This window comes from Mchenga conophoros, linkage group LG20 (assembly GCF_057382185.1).
Source record: "Mchenga conophoros isolate Kocher_MC1m ecotype Shallow Benthic linkage group LG20, M_conophoros_male_GT1.1, whole genome shotgun sequence".
Lineage (NCBI taxonomy): Eukaryota > Metazoa > Chordata > Actinopteri > Cichliformes > Cichlidae > Mchenga > Mchenga conophoros.
Window position 1 is genome coordinate 6,058,581 of NC_140545.1, and position 16,511 is coordinate 6,075,091.

Consider the following 16,511-nt stretch of genomic DNA (forward strand, 5'->3'; position numbering starts at 1 on the left):
CAGTCTTTAAAGTTGCATGATAACAAGTCTCCCACTTCAGCTGAACTTGTCTGTGTTTAACTCTAAACCAAGGCACAATGTACATTTCAATTCCTTTAATTTTAAATATGTTTATATTGTCTATCCTGTAAAATAGTCAGATATCTATTCATATTAATGTACAGAATTCACCTGCTTGCTGCTACTACTGCACATTCACCCAGTGTGTGTGTATATATATATATATATATATATATATATATATATATATATATATATATATATATATATATATGTATATATATATATATATATATATATATATATGTATATATATATATATATATATGTATATATATGTATATATATGTATATATATATATATATACATATATATAATGTTCTTCCTCTACACCCCCCCCCAATTTTTGCACATGTCGAGGAGCGTGTCAGGCTACATTTCACTGTGTGTTATACTTGTATAACTATGCATGTGACAAATAAAGAACCTTGAACCTTGAACTTGAGCTTTCATTTTGTAGCCTTCTGTCAGTTATGCTTGTTAGCTTAAAGGTGCTGTGAAGGTGAGCTTTGGGGTGCACATCACTGTGCATACCACATTTTGACAGGCCAAAATTGATTAAGAACCTGTAGTGATATGTGGGCAGGATTGAAATTTTGCAAATGGCTGGATTTGGACACAGCTGCACCGGGTTCATGCAGCTGCTTCTTTTCACCAGCAGGTGGAGAACATGTTTCAGTGTTCCTATTTGACATGTTTCTTAGTTCTTTTGGATGATCTACTTGAACTATTGTATAAAGTTTATTAAGTAATCATGATATCAAGTCATATCATTTATAACACTGCAGAAAACTCTGAAATGTGCGTCAAAGAAAATGTGGATGGACATACTACTAGAGTAATTTTTGATGTGCAAATACTTTAACCCTAGTCTCAAGCAATGAAGTTGTTCGATAAGGAATCTTCCAGTTGTCAAACATTTGTCGCCCTCTACAGTTTTCGAGTATGACCTGAGAAATGAGAAATCCTTAAAGACGCTATGAACTAATATAGCTGGAAAGAGTGGGATTCTTCTGTATTCATGGTTATTGACTTGCCAGATTGCCAAGTACAAAGTCAATCTGTACGGCCGTATAATGACGATAAACGTCATTCTCTTTTCATTCTAGATCAGCAAGATCCCTAATAGCTAATCTTCTAAAAGCCTAAGTGTTGTGTTGGTGGTGACGTTTCGTGATCGATTGTCCCCTCTGCATCCTTTTAATGGTACGGTCCGTTGCCTAGGTGCTGGTAGAAGCCAATTTACACTGCCAAGCCTGTCCACAGCCGTCCGTATTTACTCTAAAAGGTTCGTAGAACTTTAACTTTGCATTATGTGCTCAGCTTTACCGCCTCGGAGAAGTTAGGGTTAAGTAGGAGTCTTAAGATATCACAGAGTCTATCTTTTGCTGCCAAGCGGCCAGTGGTAAAAGCTATGGCTACCGTTAGCGAGCTAGCGTTAGCTCAATGTGAAGTATGCCTTGGTAAGTTTGGAAAGAACTTTGCTAACTAGCATCGTGGGAAGTCACATCTGTCTGTTTTCGTTGTGTAATATCTTACTAAAACAGCTTGTCTTGGTTAACACATCTGTGATTGTTACATATCTCTGACTGGAGATCTTGCCAAAAGAAATATAAAAATCCCCGTTTGCTCCTCGTCGTCAGACATTTTGGAAAGAAAGGTTAGCCGGGAAAAAAAGATGTTTTTTTAAACAAAATTAAATGATCCTTGTCTATTATTGGGAAGACACTTGCATTGTTTTTATTGCAGGGAATTTTCATAGATCTCCCTGCTCCATGAAATCTTCCTAAATGTTGGAGAGGAAGCTTAGGGCTAGATGTGTTATCCTTACCATTTAAGGAAACAGCAGATAAAATAGCTCACCAGTTTGGAGTTTTGCATAGCCTCGGGTGATGCAATGTGTGTCAGCTGTTAAAATGCATGTGCCTGTAGTAGGTAGATAATCTCTAAGCTTATGACTGCCTGTCCTACCTGGCAGCACTGTTCTAAAGAATCGCGTCTTTCACAGAGCGGACATGAGATACTGGATGGATTACTCCAGCAATGTGAGTGCTGAAGTTTGAGGATCTGCTGATCTCTGGCGCATCGTTGGAGCCTGAGTTAGCAGAAATGTTGTGTGGGATCAGTACTTCGACTGATGGAGATAAAATTCATCCCTTACAGACGCTGCTGTGCCAAACTTAATTTGTAACGATGGATAATAAAGAGGTAACACAGCATTGGCTACTTTTGAGATACACTAGACCTATCTGCTATGCTCCTATGTGCTGGCCAATGTAACTTTTCTTCAACTATGAAAACACTGTACCTAAACTGGTTTTGGTGGCGAATAAATCTTGCACGCACAATCACCAAATTTCTGATCTTTTAACCATTTAGTCCGCGATAGCATAGACCAGGTGGTGCAATGTTTGACTACAACAAGTACATGAGACCTGATACCCAACCTGTGACAATATGCAAGATGTTGTTGGAGCCGTGACAGCTCCCAGAGTAGTATGCAGTTTGCATGACCGCTGGCTCCAGTTACCAGCCCTACAACGTACAGTGTTGAATTCTGCAACATGTGTTCAATGTCACATCATTGAACCGTGTGCCACTGCAAAAAGATATACCATTGTTCATTATGCTTAGTCTTGTAGTTAGCTAGCAGGAAAACTGTATAGAAAAATACTCAAAATGTAAAACCTTTTCACTCTTACTTAAATAACACTGGAGTTGAATAAACATTAGCAAACAAAGAATTATAATACCCAAAGCTGCATATGCAACGGCAAGATGACTGGAAGGAGTGTACATGTATAAATTCTTAAAAGCTGCAGGTAAACATTGCATTAAAAAATATGATAACTGGACCTTCTCCGGACCTTCAGGTGTTGACGGAGCTGGACAAGATTTCTAGGCGGCTCCAGGAGGATGGCTTATCGCCAGGGGCCAGTGGAGAAGAGAAGCAGTGCCACCTTTGGCAGCAGCTTCTCAACAGTGAGGCGAAGCTTCATGCAGCTACCCAAGAGGTGCAGACCCTACGTGTGCAGCAAGCCAATGAGATGAAGGAGGTGAGACTCTCCTTTGTTGTTTTATTTGACCAACTTTCATCATAGAGTGAGCCAATGATGTGTAATGAAACGCCCAAAAAAACAGTCTAAAAAGAACGTGTCACTTTTCACATGAAGTACAATCATGAACATGTGCGGGACACATCAGTGTCACAGCTAAATTACACTGCAATTCTTTTTGTCTATCAGCTGGAGAGCTATGTTGCACATATTCGTGGGCTGTTAGAAGAGCGAGAGGGCCTGGCTGCAGAATATGAAAGACACAATGAACAGCTGCAGCATGAACTTCACCAGATTCAACACCAGCTGGGTGAATTTTTCACAACTGTAGTACAATGTGTTGGGCATTTTTTCCTTTGGGCTATACCCTAGCTTTGCTTACCAGTGGAAATGTACTTTGTAATTACTATGTTGCTGTAGAGCATCATTTGTTCGTATGTGGGGTTTTTTTATAATTGTACATGACAAACTGCTGACCAGAAGAAAACCCTCCTTTCTTCTAGAGAGTCAGAGCAAGGAGTTGGCAGAGATGCTGGCTCAGGAGGACCTGGTGGAGATGGGCTTGACCAGCCCCAGTGAGATAGTGGCCTATTTACTGGTGGAGAGGGCCACACTGCTGGAAAGGTTGGAGGCTACTGAGAGGAGACTGGAAAGTCAGAGTCTCAGTGTTAACTTGAAGGAAGTTGACCACCAGGTAAAGAGCTGACCTACGTAAATCAAAGGCTTTATTTGGATGTCAGTTATCTCGTGGGACCAACGTAATTTTGAAATGTTTTGAGAGCTAATAGAGTAAAATAGTATGCCCAAAGGCTTCATGCTTGTAGTGAAAAGCAATGGTTAAAGCTAACACGTGCAAAGACTGTATGTGTATGTAAAATGCTAAGTAAGGCCTTGTCTCTTTGTGACATTTGGACAGGAGTTTATTTGCCATATGAGGGGGGATGACCTGAGACAGCAAAAGGAGGATCTCCAGAAGACCTTCAATAACGCAGTGAAGGTGAAGTGGCGTTCATTTTGCCCTGGCTGAGATCCATGTCCGAATAGTGTTTGTTGTGAGTGTGTATACAGTGGTTTTTCCTCTCAGCAGTGCTCATCCCAGAGTCCGTGGAAGAAGCTGTTTGGCCTTCGCAGGTCTGGTCAGAGCAAGCACAGTATTAACCCTGTAGGTCTCCACTTTATAGCTTATGCTAAGTAATTTAACAGTGGTATCATGATAAAGAGCCAAACTTCACCGGCTTGTTTCAGAGGGCCACTGCTTTTTGAAATGTTTTCCACATTAATAATATACCTTGTTATCTGCATGACTGCTGTGCTGCAGAGCATTTCACTAATACATCTATAAATGCATTTTTTAAGGGTGTCCCTGGTTCTTAATGGTTACAAAACATTTGACTGTCTGCGTGGACCTTTGCTGCATGTCATACCCTCCTCTCACCTCAACAATTTCCTGTCTACTGTGGCTGTCACAAAAAAAAACTGATTTAAAGAACATAATTTATCATAGGGCAGTGATGGCATAACACAGGTAACAGCATGTGCACTTTTGGTCTTCCTGGTCTCTCTGTGCAGGTGAATGCTGGGATATAAATATATACTTAATTTCCCCTGCTTTGTTCCAGGCCTGCAGAGATGATTACTCGCAGTCTGAAAATGCATGTCTCTAACAATTGCATGTTGGGTCCATGCATCTCCAGTCTACCATTCCTACCATTTTTCTTTCCTCCCCTTTCTCCTACTCCAGTTGTTAATCCCTTATTTCCTGTACATCAGGCCCACAGTGAGGAGATTTCCCAAGAGCGAAATGAGCGTCAGCGACTGGAACGGGACTTAGAAGAAGCATCCCGGAGGCTGGCGATGGCTCATCAGGATATCCGCAGACTCACTAATGAACTGGATGCTGCCAAAAACAACAACCCAGACCCAAGCGGTATGTTGCAGTTACAGTATGGTCCTAAATTTCTGCCCTGCACACACATCCTATTAACCTTTCCAGTGTTTAAAGTCAGCATAACAGTAGCTTTGATGTCTTCCCCTAATGAAATGTCAGTTACCTGTTATTTATACCCATAGATTTTGGTAACATACCTCATCTTTGACTTTACTGAATGTTAATATGAATAGACACAAATTGGCACCAAGCATATTTGTGGTCCACAGAATTAAAAATGTGCTTTTAATCTCAGGATCTGAGCTTCAGGGAACCGTCCAAGAAGTAGAGAACCTGAGGAAGGAAGTGGAAAATCTTAAACACTCTGGTGAGACAGATTGATGGAAACTTTTCAGATGTTTTTTTTTTTTTTTTTTTTAAACTATTTTTAAATTTAGGTGGACAAAAAAATCACTATGTAGATATTTTGTATCTCAGTATAAACTGTGCTTGTTTAGTTTTGCTTGTATTTAATCTGTATTCATAGGAAAAATAAGGATAATGTAAAAACTTTACTCATCTAGTAAATTGTTTATTTTTTATTCTTTTAGATTTAATACATTTTAAGACTTTAGTCACTGTTAGAGAGAAGCTACTTGTAATTCTACAACACTGGAGTAAAAAAAAAATCATTATATAAATGTTACAAATATTTCCCCTTTGCCTGATATTCAGTTCAGTGACTGCAACATAATTCGTACACCACTATGCTTGACAGTTGCTATGAGGTGTTTGTGCTGGTCTGCTGTGTTGCTTTTCACCAAACGGGGTGCCATGCATTATGGCCAGGCATCTTTACTTTAGTCTCATCTGGGCAGTTTTTTCAGAAGTTTTGCGCTGTTTGCAAACCTAAGCCGTGCCCTTTTCTTTTTTAGATAGAAGAGACTTTCTCTTGGCAGTCCTTCTAAATCACCATATCATGTTCAGCCATTTTTTAACTGTGCTGTCATGAACTTTAACATTTAAAATGCTAAATGAGGCCTGTAGAGTCTGAGTTGTAGCTCTTGGGTTCTTTTGAATTTCTCAGAACATTGCATGGTCAGACCTCGGGGTGAATGACTGGCATTGTTTTAACACATACCTGCTCCAGAGCAGAAAAAACAGCTACTCTTGCTGCTTCCTTGTCTCAAGAGGTTTCCACAATCTGTGCCTCTGCATATTTGATTTGGCAGATTTTTATACCGCTCCTCATGCAACCCTCAGGGGATTTGTATCCTCTCCTTAGATCAAACTGGGCATCTATGACTTGTTAGACAAATATGTAAACCACTATTACTATGGCTATACTGCAAACTGCCAAAACCTTCTGCTTTTATAGGGATGATCACATTTGCTGATCACCGGCATTTTAATCTTACATTAATACATTTTTCACTCCACAGATGTGATGAAGTTGCAGCAGGCTAAAGAGCAAAATGACAAACTAGATGCTGAGAACAGAGCTCTGAGGGACAGAGTGCGTATTTTGGAGTCAGAGAAGAAAAATCTCCTTGACCAGGTTAGTATTTACAGAACATACCTATTAATTTATTATAACAAAATGAATAAAATAAGTTATGATAGAAGCTTGGCACTGACTGGTGTTGTATTTTTTTTTTCACTTGGCAAAGAATGATGCAGCCAAAGAAGATAGAAAAGATAAAAGTGTTTGCAGTGACCAACAAAACAATCTGTCTGCTTTATCAGCTCAAGAAAAAGACCACATTCACAAACGGTAAAAACTTGAATTCCTGGATAATTACATTATGATGGGTATTCACAATCTGCTCTCTCTGGCTGTTTAATTGTAATTTATTGACGGTTAGGTGTCAAGAGGCTGTGGAAGATGGGCTTGTGCAGGTGAAAGACCTGCAGCGACAACTGCAGAGGCTACGCAAGGAACATGAAGAGCTGGAGGAGAGGAACGAGGAGCTGGAGGCCTTGCTGGGGGAAGCCCAGAATGCTAGCAAAGAGGAGAGGCATCGACATGAGGGAGAACTCGAGGGCCTGCGAAGAAGGGTACTTATCAGAACTGGTTCAAATATCAAATATCAAACTCATTTTACATTGTGGGCCACAAACAGCCTGTAAAAACAAATGTGTAAAATTACAGAAAAAGTTCTGGTAGCCCATTGTCCAGACTGTCATGTAATTATAAAACACATTTTTTGTTAATTCACAGAATTTTTTTTAACCATGGACCTGTTGTAAAAAAACAAACAAACAAACCAACAAAAAAAAACATATGCTTCTATAATAGTGTGTGTGTGTGTGTGTGTGTGTGTGTGTGTGTGTGTGTGTGTGTTCCTGTCTAGCTGTCTTTGTGAGGACTGAAATCTGCATTCTACCATACTTGTGAGAACCAACAGTCACTTGTGAGGACACACAACCCGGTCCTCACAAATTTGAAGGCATTTAAAGGCATTTTTGAGGCTCAAAATGTGGTTTTAGTGTCAGGGTTACAATTAGGTTATGGTTAGGTTTAGGGTAAGGGGCTAGGGCAGGGGTGGGCAATTCCAGGCCTCGAGGGCCGGTGTCCTGCAGGTTTTAGATCTCACCTTGGGTCAACACACCTGAATCACATGATTAGTTCGTTACCAGGCCTCTGGAGAACTTCTGGACATGTTGAGGAGCTAATTTAGATCAGCTGTGTTGGTTCAAGGACACATCTAAAACCTGCAGGGACACCGGCCCTCGAGGCCTGAAGTTGCCCACCCCTGGGCTAGGGAAAGCATTATGTCAATGAAGGTCCTCACTAAGATAGCTGAAAGGGGTTGTGTGTGTGTGTGTGTGTGTGTGTCTATTTGTCTGTCTGTCTTTGCCACACCAGTTCTGGCTCCAGACCTTATGTTTGACACCCCTGCACCAGAAACTCTAAAGAAAGCTGTTTTCACAGTCATTAATTACTAATGGCAGTTTACTATAGTTTAGTTACAGATTTACCTAATGACTAATAGTCTTACATTTCTATGCAGATCACAAACCTGGAGGCAGAGATAAAGAAGCAGAAAACCCAAGAGAAAATGTTGCAGAATGGAGAAGAGGTCAAAACCACCGAATCCTACTTAAAGTTGGTAAGAAATGCCCTTTAATCATTACACAACAATGTGCGGTAAGAATGCAGTAGCCGTGGAGGTCACAAATTTAAATGAGTAACTAAGGTAAAGCTCACTACAAAGTACAAAGGGGGTGCGAGTTATGATGTGACATGAATAACTTTTTTGTTTGTTTTTATGCAGTATGTCTGTTTCTGTGTTCTTGTCCCACCATATATGAAGCACCTAAGGAACAGTGGTCAAGAGAGCCTGGCTATGCTTGAGGCTCGTCTGACTGAGGAGAAAGACTGGAGGAAACAGCTGGAGTTGGACCTCAGTGCTGCACAGGCTGCCCTGAAGAAAGAGAAAGAGGTAAAAACTAGACTTTCGCTTTGTGTGAAATACAGAACAGAAACGCCACACGTACACAGAAATTCAATTTAGGACTGATGCAAAGAGTTATGGTTGTATTTTCAGAATGTTTTTAACAATGTTACAAACTAAATGCCACACAGTTACCACGTGTATTCTTTGGGTGTTATTCTTTGGTTCTTTACACCAAAGGCTTTGCAGATAAGTGAGCGAGAGCGAAACAAACTGAGACTTGAGAACAACAGCCTTCATATAGAATGCCAACAGGGGAAAACACTCATCAAGAGTCTCACTCAAGTCAAGGTGGAAAAAACACTTCTGGAAGAAAAGGTTTGTTAATTTTTCATTTTAAACATAATGAAACGGTCACAGTCTTTCTTCAGAGGAAAATGGTTATAGACTAGAAACATTTTGGCAGAAATAGGCCTTTGGTGTAAATGGTTTAAAAAGTAAAAATACCTTGCACACAATACAGCTTTAGAGTATATGAAAACAGGTGTGTGTATAATACTAAAATATCTTGACTCCTAATTAATTAAATAAGTTTACCAATGAGTCTAATAAATCCCAGATAAAATCAAAAAGCTCAAGTGCAAGTGTGCTGTTAAGTTTGTAGGCGTCTTCACTGTGTTTAAATGGTGAATGGACAGAAATTTTAAAAAGCACTACAGAGAGACTGGGGATTTCTTTATTTAATTATTCAAGTTTTATTTATGATTATGGATATATGGGACATTCATTGGGGGCAAGAAATGAAGGAGAAAATTTGGAAGCATAAACAGAGAAACTTGAAGCGGCTTTGGGATTTCTGAAAGACACCCTTCTCTTTCAAATCTGACTTTATGAACTAGCTCTTTACACCCTTGCAGGATGATAACCACTGTATATGCAGGCTATTATGCATATGATAAAATAACAAACTGATATTTGTGTTCTTTGTATTTACTCTATTAAAAAGAGAACATTTCTTGACTAGAATTCCACTGGTTATCATATGAAACAAAAGATTTTCCAGCTTCAAATTGACTGGTTCATGATTATTAGGTAATACAAAATTATAGCATATTAAACAAACTTCAGACTCTTAGCATTAACATAAGGTATTTCTGACACTGAAAATTAGAAGTACATTTATTAACTATTCTCCAAATAATGTACTTATTTTACAAGACTTTCGTGCAGGGCTGTACATTACGTGTCAGTATAAATATGTCAGTATGAATTTATAGCATGCATTAGTTTGACATTTACACCCCCCAACTTGAGTTTCTCATCACCTTACTGTCTTTAACTCTGTGGCTGTCAGGTCTCCCAGATGGAGCGTGCCTATAGCAGACTCCAGGGAGAGCTGCAGTGCTACAAAGACAGTAAGCAGACCCAAGAAGAGATGAAGGAAAACATGCTACACGTCAGCCAGCTGCAGGAACAAGCTGACCGGCTTACTGCTGAACTTAGCAGCCTCCAGACAGCACACAACAGCCTGAGGTTGTTTTTTAGTTCCAGTCCTACAATAAGATAAGATATTTTATTCATTGCATATTTGGGAAATTCAAATAATATATAGTACATGTATGGTATTTATGAGATGTGGATTGAAGTGGATCATTGTTGGATGAGAACTGATATCACTGCCTCAGTTGTTACTTGTACCTTTTTTCATAGTCAGTGATGAGATAAGACTGGAACATTGTAGCTTACTTACTTTGCATATATGTGAATATTTCCCAGAGATGAGATGGCTTCTGAGCGGATGCAGACTGCAGAGCTACAGGCCAGGCTAAGCTCTAGTGTTCAGGAGAAGCTAGCAGCAGAGGGCAAACAGGAGAGATTGGAGCTGGAGATCCAGCGCCTCGTTAAGCAGCTTCAGTGGCACCAAGACCAACTATCCACCACGAAGGAAGTGCTTGGCAGCAGCCAGAAGCCTGAACTGCACATAGCTCATTTTGAACCTAGAGTCAGTCCAGTGGAAAACCGCAGAGAAGAGTGCGTGGCTCAGGTAACTGGATTGGTTTCTTTAGGTGGGTTAGGGTAAATGGGGTATTTCTTATGCCAGAACTATAGAAGATGGATATAAATGTTTTCACTGCCTTCTTTGGGGCAGGAGCTGAGTGATCTACAGAATAAGCTAGAGAAGGAGCGGCAGCAGGGTCTTGAGCACAAAATGGCCCTCGAGGCTCAGGTCAATGAAGCCCAGGCACATATTAAGGTACATATGAAAAACAAAAATCTATTCTGTAGGTTTATTATGTAACTGGCTCTTTATTGCTATAATTGTCATACTGTAGCAGCTGCATTAGCCTTTATGCTTTAAGCAGCTGACATCTTAATATTCTTATTAATTAGCAACTTCAGCAATCTTACTGAAAGACAGAAAGCCGGAATTTTATGGCAGTCTACCTCTCTTTTGTATTGTAGTAATAATAATGATAATAATAAGTAATAATGTTGTAATTATTTTCATCATTAACACAGAAGCTTCAGATGGCCTTCTTTCACTAATGTTCCATTAAAATTACAGAAGTTGACTATCTCTGTTCATTTGCTAAATCAGCATAAACATGAACACTGACAACAGTGTCCATCTTTAGTCCCAAGATTCGGTGCTGAAGCAGAAGACAGAAGAAGCTAAACAAATGAAGCAAGACCTGCAGAGGGCCCAGAGCCTGTTTACCTCAGCGGAGAAAGAGTTACGCTATGAGAAAGAGAAGAACTTGGACCTGAAGAGACACAACACGCTGCTGGATCAGGAAAAACTCAAGGTGAGTATTCCCTGAAACCCTCGGTTTATCACTTAATTTACTTAGCACTTCCTCATCTTCATTCCACTGTTAAGAGATGTCTAAATAGGAAGCGATTCACAGCAACATGACGGCCAAAGACCGCTGGATGATTTTAAAGTGATGATGGGAAAAATAACCACAAATGAAGTGACTACTGTGTTAGCAAATAATACTGTAGATTGACATATGAAACTGGTAACTACATAGGAGTGTTACTTGGGCGATCATAACCTGAAATCTTCGTTATCAACCAACCATCAGCAGCAAGGTGATGCGCGACATGCAGATCACTTTCTGTGTGGACAACCCTCACTTGAGCTACTAGATACTTATATTAACTTATGAACAAATGTGTAACTGCAATCAACATGTAAATGAACACTCAACATCTTTTTTTTGTTTGTTTGTTTTTTTACATCTGCTGTCCTCCCACATGTTTTCTCAGCTTAGTGCAGAAGTGAAGCAGGTCCAGACAAAGCTGGTACAGATGGAGCAGAAAGTCACTGGTCAGGCGGCCGAGTGTGAACATCAGCAGCAGAAAATCAGGCAATTGGAGCTGGAACTGGCTCGTAGCTCCGCAAACCGCAATGCCACTACTAGTCTGCAGGGGGACCTCCAGGCTGAGAGGGCACGACTCATCGCTGCTGACAAGAAGGTTAGCATAACTGTAAAGACTCTAGTCCGGTGTGAAATCTGGATCGCCTGGTTTGTCAGTGTGTCAACTGTTATTAAAGGCTCCAAGTGGTTTTATTCAACAGTTATGTTATTCTTGCTGTAGTTGTTCTTATCAGTGAAATAACCAGTGACACCATACTGAGCGCTTAATGGAATATCCAGTCTATGACATGTTTTGGTCCTAAGCAAATGAAGTTAATGCTTTTCTGAACATTGAGTAAGATGAAGAAGCGGTTGCAGTCAACATTATTTGCGAACATTGTGGAGTATTTTTTGTTTGTTTGACATCATAAGGAAATCCTGACATATTTTGTTGATGGGTGTAAAGTTAGGAGCTTGTGTTTTTGAGCAAAACCTGTGGTTCTGTTGTGGTTTGGAAGGTCCTGGAACTACAACAGCAGCTTAAGTCTGTCCAGCACCAGCTGCGTGTGGAGGAAGCTCGTGCAGGCGAGACCAACCGCTTGGAGAGGGAAAGCAGGGATCTATCTGACGCCTTGTTAGCTCTGAGAGCCCAGCAGCAGGAAGAGCACATCACCAGGTTCCACAAAGTGCAGCACAGCTGACACTGTCCTTTTTCTTCACCTGCTTTTTAAGAGCTTTGAATAGTCTTTTTTTTTTTCTTCTTCTTCTTCCGGTCTCCTCTCAGGAAGCTGTTAGAACAGCGCGAGGAGGAGCTGCAGCAACAGGTTCGCTCCTTGAGGCATAAGGAGGCCTCATTGACCAGGACAAATGCAGAGCTCAGCCACCGTGTCCAGCAGCTGGACACCCGTCTATCCGTCCTGGAGGCTGAGCTTAGCAATGCTAGAGAGGAGGTGAGGAATGGTGTACCGTGCTTCCTAAGATCTGCTGTGGCACTTGAGGTCTCATTGAACTGAAAGTTTTCCCTGAAAAGTGACAGTCAAAACATACACCCATTCCAAGTTTGCTACACGCCTTAAAAGGAGTGTGTTATTAAGTGTCTTGTTTGTTTGTTTTTTAAGGCGCCCTGCTGACAGCCCAAATCAAACATTGTTTGCGCAGTATGTATCTTCTGTCACTTCCTCTGTTTTCGAGCTAAGATTTCAATCCTTTGCTGCAAACCAGAAAGTTTTTCAGAGGAATGCGTACTCAGTTTTGACAGTAAGCTGCTATACAGGGCACATTTAACCTATTAAGTACATTATTTAAGATTGCTTAATTGCTGACAGATATACAAAAAAAATCTATCATATTGCAAGAAGTTTGCTGTCAGCGCTTCACTGTGTTTAACACGATTGTACATTTTATGCACTTGTAATATCTGTTGAAATGTATATGTTCTGTAGGGAAAGGACAGCCAGGCGTCACGTCAAAAGCTGCAGGAGGAGCTGTTGGCCAGTCAGCAGGATTGTAAAGGACTGCAGGATGAGCTGCAGCAGGTTCTCCTCCAACTCGACGTGCATGTCAGGTTAGATGCATCTAACAACCATAATATAAAATAAAGTAAATGGTAATTAGGTTACATTAACCTTTTGCCTTTCTTGCTCTCAATCGCCTCTGCTCCACCAACCAGAAAGTACAATGAAAAACAGAGTCAACACAAGACCAAACTGCGTCAGGCTAAGCTGGTGTTTCTAAAGTCAACCGAACAGAGAGACAGCACCATCCAGAAACTGGAGAATGATCTCGAGCTTGCTTCCATGCTTTCTCAGAAGGTCACACATGAAGCAGAATGCTGACTCCTAAATATTCCTGAAGAGATGTGAAGCACTGTAGAAAAGTGTTCTTCAAAATCTGTTTTCATTCATTTTTCTCTTGTCTTCTGAATTGTGATAGGACAAAGAGAGGATCCAGTTAGTGATGGAAGTCAATGAGAAGCTTTTGGAGGAGAAGAGAGAACTGGTGCAGAAGATAATTGAGGCCGAGGAGATGGGCAGCAAGGCCACGAAGACCGCCTCAACAGTCCAATATAGGTATCCTCAGTCACTGTTTACACATGTACATGATGCAGAACAGTATGAATATTACTCTTTTAATTATTTCAACCAGAAGTATAAAATACTATTTGTTAACTTCATTAGTTGCATAATGCAGTGCTAAGAAATCACATTTACTTGTACATATATTGAGATGGTTGGAAAGCTTTATATTTAGTATTTAACACAACAGAATCATGTTTTTTAGTTGTTAGCCTGAATGTTTTTGTAACTAAAGATGTGAAGAATATGTTGGAAAAATTATTGTGAAGTTGTGAGTGAATGTTGTGAACATTATTGTGTTCAAGGGTTAACCTCTTAGAAGTGGAAAACAAACAACTGCAGGACGAAACCTTGAAACTCTCCAATCAAGTCAGTTCTTTAGAGCGTGCTCTGAGGAATGTCCAGTCACTCTACAGCATGGAGGTAGCTCTTTATACATCTTTATGTTGTTGCAATATTTTTCTATACTCATATTAAAAATGACAGGATTGCCATTTCACTAAATGACTGGTGTTTTTTTTTTTTGTTTGTTTTTTTAATAAAAGAAGAATAAAAAAACTGTAAAAATGTTTCTCATCTCACTGTATTAAAAAAAATATGTTGGCATGCTTGCTAATACATTTTAAATGATCAACAGAATGCCAGAAAAATGCTTCCCACTGATGCTCTCACTGACAGCATCCTACATACGTCTGCACTAAGGTAAGACAACTTTAAGAGAACAGCTTGCTGACCTAAAATATTGATTGATATTTGTAATTTGGGCAATTTTCATATCATCTGTGGTTTGTCATCAGTTTGACGTCAGGTTCTGGTAACAAACTGGGCTTCCTGGATGCAATCTGTCGGGTGAAGGTGGACGATGGTGTGCTGGCAGATGGCACCCGGACACCTTTCACCATACACCAACCTTCAGAGCAGGGATACCTGAATCTCACTTCCCCATTGATTCCTCTAGCCTCTGCCAAAGGGGCGGAGGAGAGCTCTAAAAGCAGTGACCCGGTATAAGAAATGGTACGATGTCTGTCTTCATCTACAGGGAAAAATCTGTGTAGAAGTAATGAATATATATTATATATAGAATCCAAATTATCCTTGTTAAAAGAGTAATAATGAAAGGGAGCTTCCACTACATTTCTGCTCAGGACGGTGTCTACGTTTGATGTGTTAGCAGGTTCTTCTTTGGCTGGGAGGTACATGTGTATATATCAAGTCAGATTTTGGACGAGGGAAAATTTGGGGGGTTTGTAAAAAAACAAAAAATGCCTGTGCTAGTGTCAATACGATATTTTTATTACATATTTTCAAGGGGCATTATCTAAAAGGAGATTTGACTTGGTAGCTGAAGAAGTGAATCGATTTTGTAAAAAAATCTTAAGCCGTCTAAATATTTAAAATCACATTAGTGCTTTTCATGCTAATGCAGTGAATGTCTCTTCATGAGGAATATTTGAATGGTACTAGTTTAAACTGAGCACTTTACAAGATGTTTAACTCGTGTTTACATTTGGGGAAAGTGTGGGATATTAAAGGTATGCATTTTCCCCAATTAAATTTAACCTTGGCAGTGTTCTGATGCCGGTGAGTGCGAGCGTGTGCTGGTGGATGGTGCCCGGACACTTTTCTCCACACACCAACCATCAGGGATACCCGAGTCTCTCTTCCACATTGATTCCTCTAGTCTCTACCAAAGGCACAGAGGTGATAGTAATGAATGTTTCAAAGACATTTTAAAAAGAATAAGCATTTTTACAAATGTAAAAAAATCGTACTCATTTCATATCAACCATAAAGACAGACTCAAGATAGACAAGGCGGACTCACTTTTTCGTTTAATAAGAGATTGCCATACACTGAAAGTAAATACTGGACTCTGTTCAGAGATGAGTACTTGCTACAATCAGTGCTTTATTTACTATTTATAGTTTTATTTTAGTCTGCAAAGTCACACAATTCCAGGCATTTTTTTCCTCTTTTTTTACACTTTTTTTCTGTTCTCCAAGGACCCGCTGTTTAAGGTATTTGTGCTTTAGTCACAAAGACGATCAGCAGTAAGACTTTAGCCATTTGCACATGGTATTAAATACAGGTTTTGTATCCACCGTTATACAGTGTCTTTGGTTTTGTCTTCAACGTGCCTGAAATGACGAAGTGTGAATACATCTGATAACAAAAACGACATGGGAACAATGAGATGTAGTCAATAAGAAACTTTCACTCCTGTTGTATTTGTACAAATGCATTTTTAAAAAAAGCTATTTTCATAAATAAAGACTGATAAATAAAGAATGCTTTTTGTTTGTTTTTTTATTTCCCCTACATCTCAATGTGCACTGTTGTGACTTAGCGAAGGATGCAAAGCTGCTTTAATTTTACACTGATAACATTGAGTTTAACATCTCTGGAGTTGTTTTTTTGTATTTGTAATGAATGAAAATATATGAAATATTTTAGAATGAAATTACTGCTATTACCATCTGCTTTTTAATAAAGTTGCTCAGGAGAGTTTTCACTGTAATTGTTGCCTGACATGCATTAGCTTTAAATCCTCGTTGAGCAACAATATTATTATAACTGCATATTATGCATTTCACACTTCTCATCTGTGTGGGTATCAGTGTAAAAACCAAAAACAGGAAAAAAAACTCAAAAAGCATATCAATCATATTTGGATTTTTTATTGTGGTTT

General features: G+C 39.6%; 1 protein-coding gene across 2 annotated transcripts; it reads left to right on the top strand.

Moving 5' to 3' along the window:
• The first annotated feature begins 1,267 nt into the window (after positions 1 to 1,267).
• Positions 1,268 to 16,095, top strand: ccdc30 (coiled-coil domain containing 30). Of its 2 annotated transcripts, XM_085260436.1 has the most exons (28): positions 1,268 to 1,349; positions 2,070 to 2,269; positions 2,935 to 3,117; positions 3,307 to 3,427; positions 3,621 to 3,811; positions 4,034 to 4,114; positions 4,205 to 4,279; positions 4,888 to 5,044; positions 5,301 to 5,372; positions 6,427 to 6,542; positions 6,655 to 6,758; positions 6,850 to 7,042; positions 7,999 to 8,097; positions 8,302 to 8,430; positions 8,623 to 8,760; positions 9,737 to 9,915; positions 10,159 to 10,426; positions 10,532 to 10,636; positions 11,019 to 11,189; positions 11,656 to 11,865; positions 12,266 to 12,423; positions 12,532 to 12,697; positions 13,190 to 13,311; positions 13,417 to 13,558; positions 13,680 to 13,816; positions 14,128 to 14,245; positions 14,460 to 14,524; positions 14,620 to 16,095. In XM_085260436.1, the coding sequence occupies exons 2-28, from the start codon at positions 2,255 to 2,257 to the stop codon at positions 14,828 to 14,830; spliced, it is 3,726 nt and encodes a 1,241-aa protein (XP_085116562.1). In that variant the 5' UTR covers positions 1,268 to 1,349; positions 2,070 to 2,254; the 3' UTR covers positions 14,831 to 16,095. The 2 variants fall into 2 exon arrangements, 1 of the variants encoding a protein (XP_085116562.1); XR_014890222.1 differs by lacking the exons at positions 13,417 to 13,558; positions 13,680 to 13,816; positions 14,128 to 14,245; positions 14,460 to 14,524; positions 14,620 to 16,095 and having other exon boundaries at positions 12,532 to 12,904.
• The last annotated feature ends 416 nt before the right edge of the window (positions 16,096 to 16,511 follow it).

Excerpts from the sequence above, each read along its gene's own strand:
- ccdc30 (XM_085260436.1), top strand. Across the intron at positions 10,637-11,018 it reads AAGCCCAGGCACATATTAAG|TCCCAAGATTCGGTGCTGAA; the intron begins GTACATATGAAA and ends GTCCATCTTTAG. Across the intron at positions 13,312-13,416 it reads CAACTCGACGTGCATGTCAG|AAAGTACAATGAAAAACAGA; the intron begins GTTAGATGCATC and ends TCCACCAACCAG.